The 16489-nt window shown below is 45.8% G+C and overlaps 1 protein-coding gene across 2 annotated transcripts in view; it reads left to right on the top strand.

Annotated features, from left to right (window-relative positions):
- Window positions 1-2917: 2917 nt before the first annotated feature.
- The window catches only part of DRC11 (dynein regulatory complex subunit 11), a 168754-nt gene continuing 155182 nt past the window's right edge, over window positions 2918-16489 (top strand). The window contains exons 1-3 of one of the 2 annotated variants that reach the window (XM_081241824.1): window positions 2918-2959; window positions 11495-11816; window positions 15426-15545. In XM_081241824.1, coding sequence (XP_081097950.1) covers window positions 2949-2959; window positions 11495-11816; window positions 15426-15545 — 453 coding nt within the window. In that variant the 5' untranslated portion in view covers window positions 2918-2948. Of the gene's footprint in view, window positions 2960-11494; window positions 11817-15425; window positions 15546-16489 lie in introns of those variants that run through there. The other variant, XM_081241825.1, reaches the window with a different exon arrangement.

The following is a 16489-nucleotide window of genomic DNA, read 5'->3' as shown; positions in this document are numbered from 1 at the left end:
TCTATCTTGAGATGTTACAGAGTGAGGCTGTAACATCTAGAGCCACTGTAGAGGGAAGCCATCTGACATCCCAGGGATGACAGCTCCAAAAGACAGAAAGACCATCAAAGATTGATGATGTCACTGAGCCACTGAAATAATTGGCTCCAAAATAGCCTCACCTCTATTCTTGTTAAGGAAGATTATAAATCCTTTTTTTTTTTTTTTTTTTGCGGTACGCGGGCCTCTCACTGTTGTGGCCCCTCCCACTGCGGAGCACAGGCTCCGGACGCGCAGGCTCAGCGGCCATGGCTCAAAGGCCCCGCCGCTCCGCGGCATGAGGGATCTTCCCGGACCGGGGCACGAACCCATGTCCCCTGCATCAGCAGGCGGACTCTCAACCACTGCGCCACCAGGGAAGCCCTATAAATCCTCTTATTGTTTAAGCCATTGGACACTGGGTTTTCTATTACTTGCACTTGAAAACATGCCAATTTACGTGAGTGCTGTATTACCTGAGAGCTCTCATATTTTGGAATATTAACTGCAATGAGTAGAAATATCCTGGTTCACATTTTCCCCCAAGAACTTTGTAAATACCTCTAGCTTTTCATCTGACATTGAAAGCTACTGCGGAGAAATTCGAGGCCAACCAGTTTCTCTGTACCACTTCTCCTTGAAGTTCAATAACATATCCAGGATATCTTAGGTGTTGGTTGTTCTATGTCAGTTTTCCTGGAACACGATGAGAACTTTTGATCTGTAAGTTTCATTCTTTTATTTCAGAAATGTTTCTTTAGATCTTTGAAAAAATTAATTGGAGCTTTCTTTTTCAGGAATATCAAGTAAACCTTTCTAATTGCTTAAACATCTGTCTTTTCCTTTTACCTTCACTGCAATTGATTTAAGCTTTTCCTCTAAGTCAGTAATTCAGATGAATTGTGCCCAGTCCATTCCTTGGTTTTTCTAATTTAGTTCCTATATTGGACTATTTTTGATTTTCATTTGTTTCGTTAGCTATACAATCTTCTTTTCCTTCTAATTCTGTTGTTTTATATTCTCTCCCAGCACTTATTCTATTAAACTTCTATTCTTATTAACTTATTCTATAGTATAAAACACATGTAAAGAATTTTCTCCTGTTTGGTTACCTTTTTTCCAGGCTAGGTTCTTCACCTGTTCTCACCCATGCTGTAATCCTTTTTTTCCTTCCCCTTTTATTGAAGTCTTGGATTTGGATAGTGGATATGCTGCTTCTTATTCATATTTAATATGGATTGCTCTTTGTATATCTTCCAGTTCCTCAAATATAATGTGAGCAAATTCTCCTTGACTGCTTTCTCACTGTATCTGACTGAGTTTGAGAGCTGGAAAATTGTATTTTTATCCACCTTTCTATAGCCTGGATGCATGGTAAGGATAAGGACTGATCCACTGAATCTTTGCAAGGTCTGGGCTCTGCTTTCTCTTCTGAGATTTTGGTAAACTCTTTTACCACCATCCCTCACCCTTCTTGGGAGTATATCCTATTCCTGTGACAAAATGTCCTTTGACTTTGAATCTTTGCCTCAATTCAGTGTAAAGTCCTAAAAAGTGGCAAGCCCTAGTGATTTTTTTCTAGTTCCGGAAGGGCCCTGTGGGTGGTAGTGGTTGTTTTGACTAGTGATAGTTTTATCTCACCTGGATTTCCCCAGGTGGCTCACTTACCCTATTCACCTTTCATCTCAATTCTCAGATTCCTGTCTTCCTTGTACTGAAAAGTATTAGTGAGAATTCTTGGTACTTTGCCTACTTGGTACTTTCTCTCCCTAGTAGGGATTTTGGGGGGGAGTGGGGATGAGATTAGATGCCATTCTCCACTGCAGGTTCATATTTCATTGAGTAGCTTTTGAAGTTTATGGCATGAAGTTGTACTTAATTTTTTGTTTGGCTCTCCTTTTCTTTTCCTTTTTTTTCTTTATTATTATTATTTTTTACTATTCTTTTGTTCATTTCATTAGTAATTGTGGGAGAAGGGTTGTGTGATCCAGATTGATTCTGTCCTTTTTACGTGTTTGCCCTCTATATACTCTTTCAAGTGCATTAGTTCTGAAAATGTTCCACTAGTAATTGCAGATTATAAAATTTGCAAATAAACCTCAACAGTTACCAAAGATGATGAAAGAAGAACAATGCACACAAACACAGTGACTTGCTAATAACTAACATCCACACGGTATCTTACGTTTACAACGCACTGTCGCCGTATAGGGCGTCTGCATCTGCCCTGCACCCCCAGAACCTAAGTCTGCGCTAGCCCAGAGTAGATACCCAGTAAGGTTCCGAAGGAACGAATGACTGTTACCCCACTTTACAGATGGGAAGACTGGGGCTACCATCATTAAGGACCTCGCCCAAGGCTCCATATCTGAAGGTGCATGAAAATGGGCAAACGGGAAAGCGGAACAACGGCGTGGAGGACAACATGCGAGGTGACAGGACCTGCGGCCGATCCCCAGGAACGCGGGGCGGGTCCTCCGGGAGGCGGGTACTATGCATGGTTCCTGCCAGGAACGCCGGCCTTCGCATTCGGCGCGGTTGCCAGGGAAACAGCAGGAGGCGGCGCAGGCGCCTAGCGCGAAGGGGGCGGGAGCGCGCCGGCGGCGCGGATCTGCGCTGCTCAGGCGTAGCGTCCGTAGCTAGGTTTCGCCTCGCGCCTTCTCACTGCCGGGCCACGGTAAGGTTCCGGAGCCTCGGGGTCTAGACGAGAAGGCTCAAATCCCTCTCTCGGCGGCTGCGCGCATCCCTGCCTATCGCCTTTCCCTTCCCGAAGTGAAAAGTGAAAAGATATCCCCAACCCCAGTCCCTCCCTCCAGAAGGAACTTACCCCAACGCCCTCTGGCTGTGTCCCGACCCCTGCAGCCAGCCGCCCTTCAGAGGACAACAGAAGAGCTTCCCAGCGGGCGAGGGAAAGAGGGAAAGTAGCCAGCATGTCGAACGCGTAAGTGATGGGCTGCCCGGCCATAGCCATGGGGTGGGCTTCTCCAGACAAAAAGATAGCCTGCTGTGCTTCTTTTCTCCCCCACCTCTTCTTTTTGCAGTTTTAGCAAATAAAGATACACCTCAGCAGAGAGCATCAGCTTCTGTGGACAGGGAATGCCATACACTTAGACCTGCCAACTCCCCTGGTGCTATCCCTGCCCCGCATAGAGATGAGCTCTATGCTAAGCCCTTGTGGATGTATTTTTGAGGAAGCAGTGTCTATGTTCAGTTCATTGCCTGCTTTTTTGTTACTCTAACCCGGTACTATACAGTGCTTTGTGAAAACACCCAGGTCCCGATATTTAAGTTAAGAAAGATCTTGAGGAAGCTTTATTGTACCACGTTGCTTTTCACCAAGAAACGCCAGTCAGGTGGCAGTGGCACCAGAGAGTATTCACCCAGCACTGTGCCATTTACCCAGCACCAGCCCAGCAGTTATTTCATAATGGTCGTCTCAAACATCTATTAGAGTGCTGACTCTGCAGGCACTGTTCTGAGTGCTTGAATATAATAACGCATGACTCCCCTGTAATGTAAGAGCCGTTAATATTATTTCCATTTTACAGATGAGGACTTAGGCACAAAGAAGCTGAATAGTTCATACACAGCAAGGACACAGTGTCAACCAGGCACTGCAGCTCCAGCCTGCATTCCAGCTCTCAGTAACCCTGTTTTCCAGGCCAGGAAATAAGAACCCCGAGGCTAAGGGCTTGCCAGGCTTTGCGGGTGGGGGAGATCAGGAGCTCAGTTTTGGACGTGTTGAGTTTGAAGTGCCTGTTGGACATCACGTGGACACAAGTAGACAATTGACTTGAATTCAGCTGAGAGGACTGTGTGAAATATAAATTCGACAGCTGTTGGCATACACGGTCTTTATGAGACATGGGATGAGTGTAGACAGAGGAGAGAACAGGTCCAAAGACTAAGACTCGGTCATCCAATGGCAAGAGATGGAGGAGGAGAGACCAGCAAAGGAACCAAAGGTGTGGTCATTGAGAAGGAAACAAGATTGTGGTGCCTTGGAAGCCAGGAGAAAAAGTAGAGTTTCTTGGAGGAGGGAGTAACAGACTCTGTCAAATGCTGCAAGACAAGCCAGAGGAGAGCTGAGAATTGACCATGGATTTAGCAGTGTGCAGTCCAGCGGTGACCTTGACCTTCAGGGGGGTGATAGAGTGGAAAGATGGACTAGAATGAATGTAGGAGAGAGGAAGAGGAGAGAAATCATAGACAGTGCAGCACTGGCTCTTTAAAGGCATTTCGCTGTAGCTGGTGGCAAGGGAAATGGGGTCCAGAGACAGATTTTTTTAAGATAGGAAACAATAGCCTATTTGTTTGCTGAAGGGAATGGCCAGTATAAAGGAAGCAGGATGACATGGGAGGAGGAAGGAGAAGTGGGGTGACATCCTTGCTAGTGGGGGCACGGGCCCCAGCAGACAGACAGAGGAGCTCAGGTGGTTTATGGCGGGAAGATGAGACAGGGTAGAGGCTGTTTTGTTTTGTTTTGTTTTGCGGTACGTGGGCCTCTCACTCCTGTGGCCTCTCCCGTTGTGGAGCACAGGCTCCAGACGCGCAGGCTCAGCGGCCATGGCTCATGGGCCCAGCCGCTCCGCAGCATGTGGGATCTTCCCGGACCGGGGCACGAACCCATGTCCCCTGCATCAGCAGGCCGACTCTCAACCACTGCGCCACCAGGGAAGCCCGAGGCTGTTTGATAAAGATGCTGTTCGGTGGGTAGATGTCCTGGTGGGGCCTGGAAAGATGATGTAGATGGTAGATGGTGGTGATGCTGAGGGGCCGAGGGCGATACCCTCTGATGAAATGAGGTTCCAAACCAGGGGGTGTCGGGGGTGGGAGGGAGAATGGTCTGGAGGTGGGGTCAGGAGCCAGGATCTGGCCCTGCTCCGTGCTGTGGTTTGAGGGCTCTGGGACGGAGGGAGGGCTGAAGGAGAGGCTGTGTTCTGTGGGGAGAGCCAAGCCTCCCTTAGAGCAAGAATGCCAAGGAATATTCCAGAAACACTACAAACACCTAGATAGTATTGGAAGAATTTGAAGGTTTATCATATGTAAAATAACTTGAGGAGAATTCCCATTTTGCAAGGTTTTGTATCGAAGTACATGTTTATGTCTGAATATTTAAGTCTTTTTTCCCCCTCCACCCACCTATGCATCATCCCTCCATCCCCCAGTTATAGGAAAACTGCCAAGCTGTAGAAATAACAATCTGGTCTTTTTCAACTGTCATATTCAGTCTTCTGCACCCACAGTCCTCCTAACTTCAATATCTGTAACACTTCTAGGTCATATGCTGAAGCCTGAAACCAATCATGTACTTTAAAAACATTCTAAGTGGTCTCATGGATAAAATACTACCTTCTCTTTACAAGGCACATTTAAAATTTCAAGAACACTTTCACATGTGTTATCCCATTCCTCAGTAATCCTGTGGGGTGTCCACGGTAGGTGTCATTATCCAGATTTGCCACTTGAGGAAGTGAAGGCACAAGGTTAAGTGACCCTCCTGAGACTGACTACCTCCAGAGACGGGTTCTGATTTTAAGCTTGGAGCACTTATAGCTTTAAAAACCACCTTGCCATACCCCAGAGAAAGAAAAACATAGGTCCACACAAAGACGTGTATTGGAATGCTCATAGCAGCATCATTTACAAGAGCCAAAAGGCAGAAACACCCCATATGTCCATTCACTGATGAGCAGATAAACAAAATGTGGTATATACATGCAATGGAACATTATTAGACAATAAAAAGAAATGAGATAGTGATACACACCACAACACAGTGGGCTTTGGAAAAGTTACACTGAGTGAAAGGATCCAGTCACAAAGGGCCACCTGTTATATGATTCCACTTATGTGAAATGTCCAGAATAGGCAAATAAATAGAGACAAATTAGATGAGTGGTTGCCAGGGGCTGGGAGGAAGGCGGATAAGGGCAAATAGGGAGTGACTGCTAGCGGGTGTAGGGTTTCTCTTTAGAGTGATGAAAAGGTACTGAAATCAGAGAAAGGTGAAGGTTGCACAACTCTGTGAATATGCTAAAAAAAAAATAAACCCACTGAACTGTGCACTTTAAGAGGGTGAGTTTATGGTATGTGAGTTACATCTCCATAATGGTCCTATTAAAACATCATCTTGCCACATTCCGTGTCTCAGATCATCCTCCTGGGCACTGGCTCAGCAGAAGGATGCTGAGACCTTGGCTTTGAGGCAAGGTGGGGCTCAGGCTGGACTGAGGCTTCGAGGGACGTGGAGGCTGCACTGGCTGGGGGTCCAGGGAGTGATAAGGTTGTAACCAGTGGACACACGTGGAGGGGCAGCAACGCAGCAGGGAAACTGGAAAGCTGAAGCCAGTCTCTAGGGGAAAGGGTAGCAAATGCAGGATTGCATGCTCACACAGCTACTTAATATCTCCCCATCAACCAACCACCTTGCCTGGTCTCTCCAACAAGGGTCCCCCGAAAGACAGCAGGTGAGGAAGAAAGAGGCTGCGGCCCACATGTCAGGACTTGGAAGGGTCAAGCCACCAGGATGGTCTTTGGCCCAAAGTTCCAGTTAGGAGTCCTGGCTCTGGAGGCATTCCTGCCTCTGACCCTGGGTAGAAGCCCGGGAGTGCACTGAGCTAGGGCAACAAGGCTTCCCCAGGCTGGATCTGCCCCAAAGCAAAGTCTTAAATTCTAGGTGTGTCCCATCCATTAATTTGGCTTTTGTTTCCCCTGGTGGAAGCCTCCTTCACCCAAGATCTCTTGCTAATGATTGGTGTGGGTCTTTATGGGATTCAAGTCAGGCCCCTGCACCCTATGGAAGCAGCCTCCATGGGTGGCATAACACACCTTAATGCTTGCTGGTGCGTTAAATGCTTTGAAGTCTGATAAATACCCTTTATCTTTTATCATCAACTCCACCCCTACATATAGAAATTATGACTAGATTTATTTACAGAGTCTCCTGGATATTATTACCAAATTCTTGGTAATATTAAATCTGCCTGTCAGTCTCAAGAATCTGCTTTCTTTTTATCTGGTCTCTCCAGGCAGGAACAGAGACTGCCTTCTGCCTGTTCCAGTCCTCTGCAGCTATCATTCCAGAATTTTCTTCAGCTACGTCTTGTGTGGCTCTAGCCATATTTATTCTTTTTTTTTTTTTTTTTTTTTTTTTTTGCGGTACGCGGGCCTCTCACTGCTGTGGCCTCTCCCGTTGCGGAGCACAGGTTCCGGACGCGCAGGCTCAGCGGCCATGGCTCACGGGCCCAGCCGCTCCGCGGCATGTGGGATCTTCCCGGACCGGGGCACAAACCCGCATCCCCTGCATCGGCAGGCGGACTCTCAAGCACTGCGCCATCAGGGAAGCCCTGGAATTCTAACTTTTGATGGTCACTTTTCTGTTATAATGAAGTTGCCTATCACAGTGCTCTTTCACTAGCAGTGTTTTTAAAATATTGCCAGGTTTGGAGAAATCTGGTACTTGAACCTGAGGAATGGAGTGCCAGGGGCAATATTTAGCATCCAGCCTCCGTGGGGTGCTGGGAGGGAGGATGAGTTTCGTTTTTAGCTATAAATCTTGGTTTCCTTGTGGTGTCCAGCACCTCTGCCCCGGGATTTGTCCTGACAAACTGGAGGCAATAAAGGTTCAGAGCCTGTACTCTGGAGCCTGGCTGCCTGGGTGCAAATCCTGTGTTCAAGTCACACAACTTCAGGCAGTAACTTCTCTGTGCCTTGGTTTCCTCATCGGTAAACTGGAGTAATAATAATACCCACCTCATAGGGTTTTGAGAATTGCATGAGTTAATATATGTAAAGTACTTAGAACAGTGACTGATACGATGTAAATATGAGCTATTACCCGTCATCATCACCAAAACCCTAAAGACTTTTCACATCAAGAGAAGCTTTTCACTTTTGGCCAGGAAGATAAAAATCTCCCATCTCTGCTCTAAGCACATAAAAATGATAGAAACAGCAGAAATTAATACAACGTTGTATATCAACTATACTTGAATAAAATAATTTTTTAAAGTATAGAAGTTAGTATAGAAACAGTAACAGATTTAAGTTCCTTTCTTGTTTTATGAGCACTAACATGTCAGTAGGTTTAGAAATTAAACAGAAGTCCAACGAACTGAGGTTTTGTTAATACTATGGTTTCCATATTTATCTTTCTCTAAAATTAAGGATGTTGCTTTGTTTTTAAATTATTCCAAATACTCAGAATTAACAAAGAAAGTGTTTCTTTTGAATTTGAGGTGATTTATTTAGAGAGCAGAGGTAGCTCAGTAGAGTCTAGCACAAAAAATCAAGTGACAACACAGTACTTAATTTTGAAAAATGTTCAGAGTATAGCTGAGTGGCTTTCCATATTTAAATAACCTAGTGTATGACATCTACTTAGTAAATGTTAATATTTTTAATTTGGAATTTTGATCAATAAAACAAAAATCAAATTATAAAAAAAGATAGAAAAATATTTTTAAGGATTATTTTCATTTTTATCTAAAACTTTTATTTTTAATATTTTTATTTATATTTTAAATTTATAATATACTAATATTAGTTTATATATATATATTTATATTTTTTATTTTTATTATATATATTTAATATATATTTTATATATATATTAGTATATATTTAATGGTATAATATTAAATTATAAAATAAAACTAAAATATTTAAAATTGAAAATAAAAAACTTTTTTTTTTTTTAATCCAAGTTGAAAATCTCTGCACCAGGAACAGAGTGGAAACCCAGGGCAGTGAGCAGGCCAAACCAGGAGGCCTAGTCAGTTCTGGCACAGGGGTGGACAGTGTACTCTGGGATTTCAGCTCCTGAAAGGCCTGGGATCAGACCCTCCAGGAGGACTGGAGCTGGACTCCCATGGAATCCAGGGCAGGACCGCCCTTCCCAGCTGGGTCAGAGGCAGAGGAAAGGGCCACAGCCCATTCTGGGTCATAGTGGGAAACCAGCTTTTCAGCCAGAAGGCAAGCTGTGGAACACATAAACTCAGAATACATAAAGAAGCTCCACAATTTAGTAGAAAAACAATCCCACGTAAAAACAGGTAAAACAAATGGATGAACAATTTAAGGAAGAGAAATTGCAGGTGACCAGTTGCACGTGGAAAGATACTGTCTCGGTAGCAACCGGGAAAATGGACACAGAAGTCTTATTTCTTACTTGTCATCGTGGCACACATTCTGGCTGTGTGTCTCAGGGAGGTGGCAGGGGCTCTTTTATTTTGGGGAGAGGTGGAGGTGGCAGTGTGGTTTGGATCGTGGTTTCAGCTCAGAATCGTGTAGACCCGGGTTTAGACGCTGACCCCGCCTCTGAGGGGCATCATCTCCCTCCCACCCCAGTGGAGCAGTGGGAGGCTTCCCCAGGGATGCTTCGAGGATGACACGCAGGTGGTCAGTTTCAGCGCGAGATGTTCACACTTTTCTTACCCACGGGAAAGTGGGGCGCATGCTTGAGGAAGGGCAGAGAGTGGATCAGAGGGCCAGAGGGAATGCCTGGGAATGACCTCGGGAAGGGGCTGGGGGATCCCCAGTGAAACAAGGGGATTGACCAGCATATTTATCTCCCAATGGCCTCCGAAATGACAGTAAGGGATTTAAAAGGCTGTAAACACACGAGGGCCAAGAGAACATTTGAGCATTTGACAAGAGACATCAGGAAAATGTAGGAGGAGGGACAGCAGACTTGGATGAGAGGGGAGAGGTGGGGTAGAGAGCATGGCCTGCAGGCCAGCAGAACCCTGGGAAGGTCTTTCAGAGGTGGGGGGAACTGGTAGGAGATCAGCAGAGAGCAGGTGCTAAGCTGCTCCCATCCTGGTGGAAGAGGCCGGTGCAGCAGCCTGGACCCAGGATGCAGGACACAGGTGGGCATGGGAACGGGAGGCCGGGCTGACAGCAGAAAGGCAGTGAGAGCCCGCAGCCCCCTGGACCCACTTGCTTCTCAGGCTGGAGGTTGGAGCCGCCCTCGCCAGTGCATCCTGGGAAGACCCTACAGACAGAGACGGGCGTTGGCGGGTTTCACCCTCATCCCAGGGAGATGGCCAGGATCCTACCCACCCCATCATCCCCGGTTAAGCCCACTGGTTAAGAAGTGCCTTCCCAGACACAATGAACTTCTGGTTAGCTTTTCAGAGCTGGGTCTTGGATATAAAATAGGAGCCCAAAATCAGCCAAATTTTGAAAGAAAATAAAAGTCTCTGCCATGAGTGTATTGGTCAGAGTCCCAGCAGGAAAAAGAGGGCATACTCAGCAGGGTGGCTAATAAAGGGACCGGTGACAAAGGTGTGAGCTGAATCTTGGGAAACCAACAAGGGATGGGGTGGTGTCCTGGGGGTGGCAGGGCTGTCACCACCCTAAGGCTTTGCTAGAAGGAGGATCGTTTGTTGACTCACTGGGGGGCCGCGAGAGAGGACACATCCCCATCTCACTCTCCCACTCCCTGGGCTTCCGGCTGCACCCTCCACTGAGCGGCTCAAACAAGAGCGCGGAGCCGGCCTCCCCAGCCACAGTCTGCACCTTACTTCCTACAGTCAGTGTTATGGTTCCGAGGTTCGTAGGTGTTGCTTAGAGCTGTAAGTCGTTCATTTCTCACTGCTGTGTATTAGTCTGTTGGTGACTATACTACAATTTATTTATCCATTCTCTTATTGATGGACATTTGGGATATCTCCAGGTCTTTGCTTTTATCAAGAAATGATACTGTGATCATTCTTTTTTTTTTTTTTTTTTTTTTTATTGGCTGTGTTGGGTCTTCATTTCTGTGCGAGGGCTTTCTCCAGTTGCGGCGAGCAGGGCCCACTCTTCATCGCGGTGCGCGGGCCTCTCACTGTCGCGGCCTCTCCTGTTGCGGAGCACAGGCTCCAGATGCGCAGGCTCAGTAGTTGTGGCTCACGGGCTTAGTTGCTCCGCGGCATGTGGGATCCTCCCAGACCAGGGCTCGAACCCGTGTCCCCTGCATTGGCAGGCAGATTCTTAACCACTGCGCCACCAGGGAAGCCCCTGTGATCATTCTTAATGCAGATTTACAAGAGTCTCTCCAGGGTATAATTGTTCATTTGTAGTTATGCCCATGTTCAACTTTACAAGGTATTTTCCAAAGTATGTGTTCCAGTTCGTACTCCACCAGCTGTGTATATGGACAAATCAGGTAACTATTCTGGTTATCAACTTCCTCATCTTTTAAATGGGTATAATAATACTGGCTTTACCGGTATAGTGAGGAATCACTTTATACCATTTAGGCAAAAGGCTTTTTTAACTATTTATTTGATGATAATAGCCGTGGTCATATCCAAAAATCACATGCATAACAAAACAGGACATAAGTGGTCTAAAGAGCCTTGCAACTATGCTCAGTGTTCTTAGCTCACAGTTACAGTGTGTTACATTTTGTTATACCAGATGCCCAATGTGTATGCCTTGCAAAGTAATTTTTTCTTCTTGTATTGTTGACCCTGTCCTCCCTCAGAATGTATAATAAGATGTGGCATCAGACCCAAGAAGCCCTCAATTCTTTGCTTGATAAAGAATCTGAGATGATGAAACCACAAAGAAATCAAGTTTTCATCTTCCAGATGTTAGCCACCTTCTACATAAAATATGTGCAGATCTTTAGAAACCTGGAGAACGTCTATGACCAGATAGTCCATCCACAGAAACGCATACTGATCCGAAAAATCCTGGATGGGGTGATGGGTCGCATCCTGGAGCTGAAGAATGAGATGGTTGAATTGGAATTAACCGAGTTTCATTACTTTGATGATATCTTACAGGATCTAAAGTTGGTTCCTGTAAGTACTCAGGGTTTTTTTCATATTGGTTTCTTCTTCTTATAAATAAGATATATAGGCCTGTAACCAATACTCTGCAGACTTCCTGGTCATATTTACTAGTTACATGTTGTATTGAAAGTCAAAGCATAGCCCTTCAATGAAACTATACTGCCATGGACAAGGATTGGGTTTGCTCAGTTTTTGGCGCAGACAGATCTTTGAATGGTCCTGGGGTCTGCTGGACACTGCTGTTGTGGTCTTACCTGTCACCATGGTGTCTGCCAGGTAGGTTGGAATGTAGTAGGACGAGCCTTTCCCAAATATCTCCCAGTTTCCAATAGCCACGCCCCTACTTCTGTTTCCAAAGGAAATCTCTCTCTGGCCTTTGTTTCCCATCGTCTTCTAGATGAGCAGCCTGTTGGTTGCTGGTTCCTAATTCCCAGGAGGATGCACCTCCTCCTTTGCTTTGGGTCAGTGGTGACTCAGGAGATGTATGACAATGGGCCTTTGAGCCTCCGACACCAAAGAAGGGCTCCCTCCCCTTCTCTCTGATGCCCTGAGCACTCCCTGCTGGCACCTGTAACCACAGTGCCTTCCTGTGAGCATTCTGTCCTGCAGCTGCCCTTACGACCACTGCCTGAGGCCCGGGATCTCTTCTGGCTGGGTCTGTAGGGGCTGGTGGACACCTTGCATCAGTGTCAGGAGTCATATGAGTTCAGTCTTCATTTTGAAAAGATCATTTCCCTAAAATAAAATTGGGAAGAGAAAGTGTTTAGTTTTCTACACGAGGTTTAATATTTCTTCCTTTTGAAAATATTCAGGCTTCTATAAAAGGATGTCCCTCTCCGGGATAAACTTTCCTAGCATTATTCCTGTATTTAATCAGAATGGACTAAAGAGAATACCTGGAATGAGTGAAGATGTTGAAGATTGTCTCAAAATGTTCATGTTTCTTGCATTCATGTATAAGAGCAGGGGTTAAAGCACTAGATTTTTTAGGTCAGGAGTACTTTACCCACCCCCAGTGTGAAAATATCAAGAACAACTCAGGACAAACATGAAATAAATAGTCATTAGGTCGTAATAATAAATTTAATTAATGAGGTAATATTCAATTTATTAATTGAATTCCAAGAATATTAAGTAATACTCCTAAATTTAAGGAATAAGCAGTTTATGAAATTTAAATGGTGGGCTCCTTCAGTTTTTTCCCTGCTTTTCATCCTGCCTCAGCACCTCTGCACTGGCTGGTTCATCTTCTTGAAGGCCATGACCATTGAGAAGGATGATGACTGAGTGACATCATCCAGGCAGCCTTCCTGATAGGAGACAATGAGCTATGTGTTATGCCAGCCCTGGAAGGTGTTGAGCTCGATGACACTGAGCTCCAGGTGGTTAAGGGGTGCATCACACAGCCTCAGCACGGGCTCCAGGAACAGTGCCCTTGCCAGGGAGACACACATGGACCAGCCTCTGGGGATACCTGTGTGGCCCAGTTCTGCACTTCAGGGTGAAATCTTGACCAACCAGCATCCTCTGTGGCTGGGCCTCTGTGGCTATCACCCACAGCTCCTCTGCGTTTTGTTGGGCCAGCACGCAGATATTCATACAGCATGACCACCCCTGACCATAGCTTATTGGCTCAGGGATGGAGACCTTGGTGGCTGCACCAGCCAGTCCTTCCTTGAGAGATTCTGAAACTGGGACAGAGAGAGACTACTTTCTGTCTCCAATGCTGAACTGTAGTCTCCCAAACTTGTAAGTAGTTGGAGCCTTTGTTCACCAGATGCTCCAAAGAAAGAAGCTTCAGAGAGAAAGAGCGAGAGAAATAGAGAGGAGAACAAAGCAGGATCACCAAGAGGAGTAGAAGGAAATGGCAGGTTCCTGAAGGCATCGTCTCCCCTGGACACATCCCTGTTGCTGACACACACCCAGCTTTGTTCCTGCCCTTGTTCCAAGAGGTCCCAAATCCTTCCATCAGTGTTCCCTTTGGCTAAACTAGCCAGAAGACTGTTTCTTTAGGTCCCCATAACATAGAGAAACATGTAGAGGAGAGAGAGAGATTCTCTGTTCCAACAAATTTACTTTGATTCCACCCCATGGAGAATGGAAACCCCAAGGCATCTGCGATGGGCATAAAATATATCACGGATGGGGGCTTCCCTGGTGGCGCAGTGGTTGAGAGTCCGCCTGCCGATGCAGGGGACACGAGTTCGTGCCCCAGTCCGGGAGGATCCCACATGCCGCTGAGCGGCTAGGCCCGTGAGCCATGGCCGCTGAGCCTGCGCGTCCGGAGCCTGTGCTCCGCAATGGGAGAGGCCACAACAGTGAGAGGCCCGCATACCGCAAAAACAAAAAATCACAGATGGGATGCAGCAGCAAGCCTGAAGCAAGGGATACCTACATATTCCCCTCTCTTGCATTCTCAAGTGCTCTGGTTGCTCACCTTCAAAATCCTCACTGTAACTTCATTGGTCCATGTGGACCAGACAGAGCCACGTCAGTAAAGTGTCATCTTAAAATTTAGAAAAGCACAACACTTGAACATGCTTATTAATAAACAGAAATCACAACACTAGATAAAAGTGTCGTCGTTCTCCACTGACTGTCCACACTCGCCCACTGGACCCTAGGAGCTCGGTCTTAGTTCACCCCACACACTCCATCAGCCCAGGAGGGTTTTGGTTTTCAAACACTGCTACCACTCCCTGGAAGAAAGTCCTGGGGACGCTATCCCACCAAGTCCTAAAGGGACATTCCTGTATGCTAAAATGCTTTTTCAAGGGAAGGCCTATTCAGAATCCTCTGGACTGGGGAGATGTGGGGAGTCACACCAGAATGGGAAAAGGCAGAGCTGATCCCAAGGACCAGAACTTAGCTTCCCCCCAGTCAACTGGTCTACCAGAAGGCAGCCATGAGTGTTCTCATAGAGTATCTAGGACAGTGTTTCTAGATACTAGGGCCAAAGGCCCACCCATATTCTTGAATAACACTTCTACAATCTTGATTATTGACCTTGGAATGGCAAACATTCATCTGACCTCCACTAATTTGAAATATCTGTACACAAATGAAGAACAGAAGTTTATATTAGCGTATAAAAACAAGTTTCCTAATAAAGCAAATTAATTTTGTAAATGATTTTTGTAATGGGGTAATTTAGGTCAAAATAAAACCAAATTATTTTTTTTAATTGTGACTGTTCACGTACACATGGTCAGTGGTGCTAATGATAAATTAGTAGGTTTAATTCAAAGATCTCTATAGCTCAATTCTATGCTATCCTAATTTGCATTATTATTTTAGGTAAGCTCAGATAATATTATATTTCTTTAAAGAAAATTTGTTAAGCTATCATTCATTAATTGAGGCCTAATCGGTACGAATTACTGGAATTTTACACTAATGATCAAAATGGGATATGGTTACACTTTCTCCTTTTGACTTCATTTATGTCTCCTTAGCGGGAAGGAACTGTCTTCACACCACTGGCTTCATCACCTCTTAAGTGAGGATGGGAAGTAAAGCGAGTCTCTGATGCCCCTGTCCTAACTGTATATTTTAAATGGATTTGAGTCCTGGAATCATGACCAAAATGCTCTTTTGCCTCTTCTTTCTCTTCTCTAGCAACAGTTAGATATCCCTATACCGAGGTATTTTCTGAAGGAGAAGTTGGAAGTAATAAAAGGAAGAGAGGAAATCCTTGCTCAACTATTAGCCGACAGTGGATTAGGCATAACTGAAAAGGTTTGTATATCATTTTAACAAACATTATTCCATAATCTGTAAAACCTCCTTTTCTGCTGTTCCTAATTGTGCGAGAAACAAGAAGACTGTTTTCAAGGCGAGGAATGTGGCACCCTTTCTCCCGTGTTATTCAGTCACTAAGCAGTTGCATAACCTTTGGGTATGTTTTTGACCAGTCATAACCATTCTTTTTTAAGATCAAAACATAGTACTTCATTGGTTAAATCAGCATCTCTAAGCCTGAGTAGATTATTGACTCAGTTTACTGGTTCATCTCAAAGTCACCCAGCCTACAGTCAGAAGCAGAATGTTGTTCATATAAAATAATTAAGTGCTGAGATAACTAGGAGTTAAAATTACAACACTCTCTGAAAATGCCGATTGACCTCTTGTAACTTCAAGCTGAGTGGCACTTAGATCACCTCGAATGGACTCTCTCTGGGGAAAGCGGGGGAAACCCTTAGAGACTCCCCTGGAAAGTCAAGGGCAGAACCCAGCGGGTGTTCTGGCCCCATTCCTCCTATATCCCCAGAATGTGCGCGGCTGCACCCTTCCCTGTTTCCGCAGCTGTCTTCGCGCTGACCTTCACTGCGTTCTCGTGGATTCTGTGGTCATCTCCGTTCAGCGTTCTGGTGGGCAGCCCTTTCCGCAGGGCACTGCCAGATCAACCTGATCAACCCCTCACTGCCGGCAAAACAGTGCCTCCCGCCTCTGGCTGGTCTTCATGGCCCAAGTATTAAGGCGGCAGGTGAGCATCCACACAGGGACAGTTCAGAGTGACAGGGGCACTGTTAGTAGCTATGCTGAGACTGTGCGTGCAGCCTGGGCGCACAGGGCAAACAGACACCTGTGGTCTTCGGGCAGGTAGGCCCCGTGGGGTACTGCCAGCCTGGGCCATGGTGTGAAGGAAGATTCCAGGTGCACCCAGGATGGCAGGGGGGAGG

This window comes from Mesoplodon bidens (genome assembly GCF_964165515.1).
Source record: "Mesoplodon bidens genome assembly, chromosome: 8".
In the NCBI taxonomy this organism is placed as follows: domain Eukaryota; kingdom Metazoa; phylum Chordata; class Mammalia; order Artiodactyla; family Ziphiidae; genus Mesoplodon; species Mesoplodon bidens.
The sequence above is the reverse complement of the archived record's forward strand: the minus strand, read 5'-3'. Positions and strand labels throughout refer to the sequence as shown.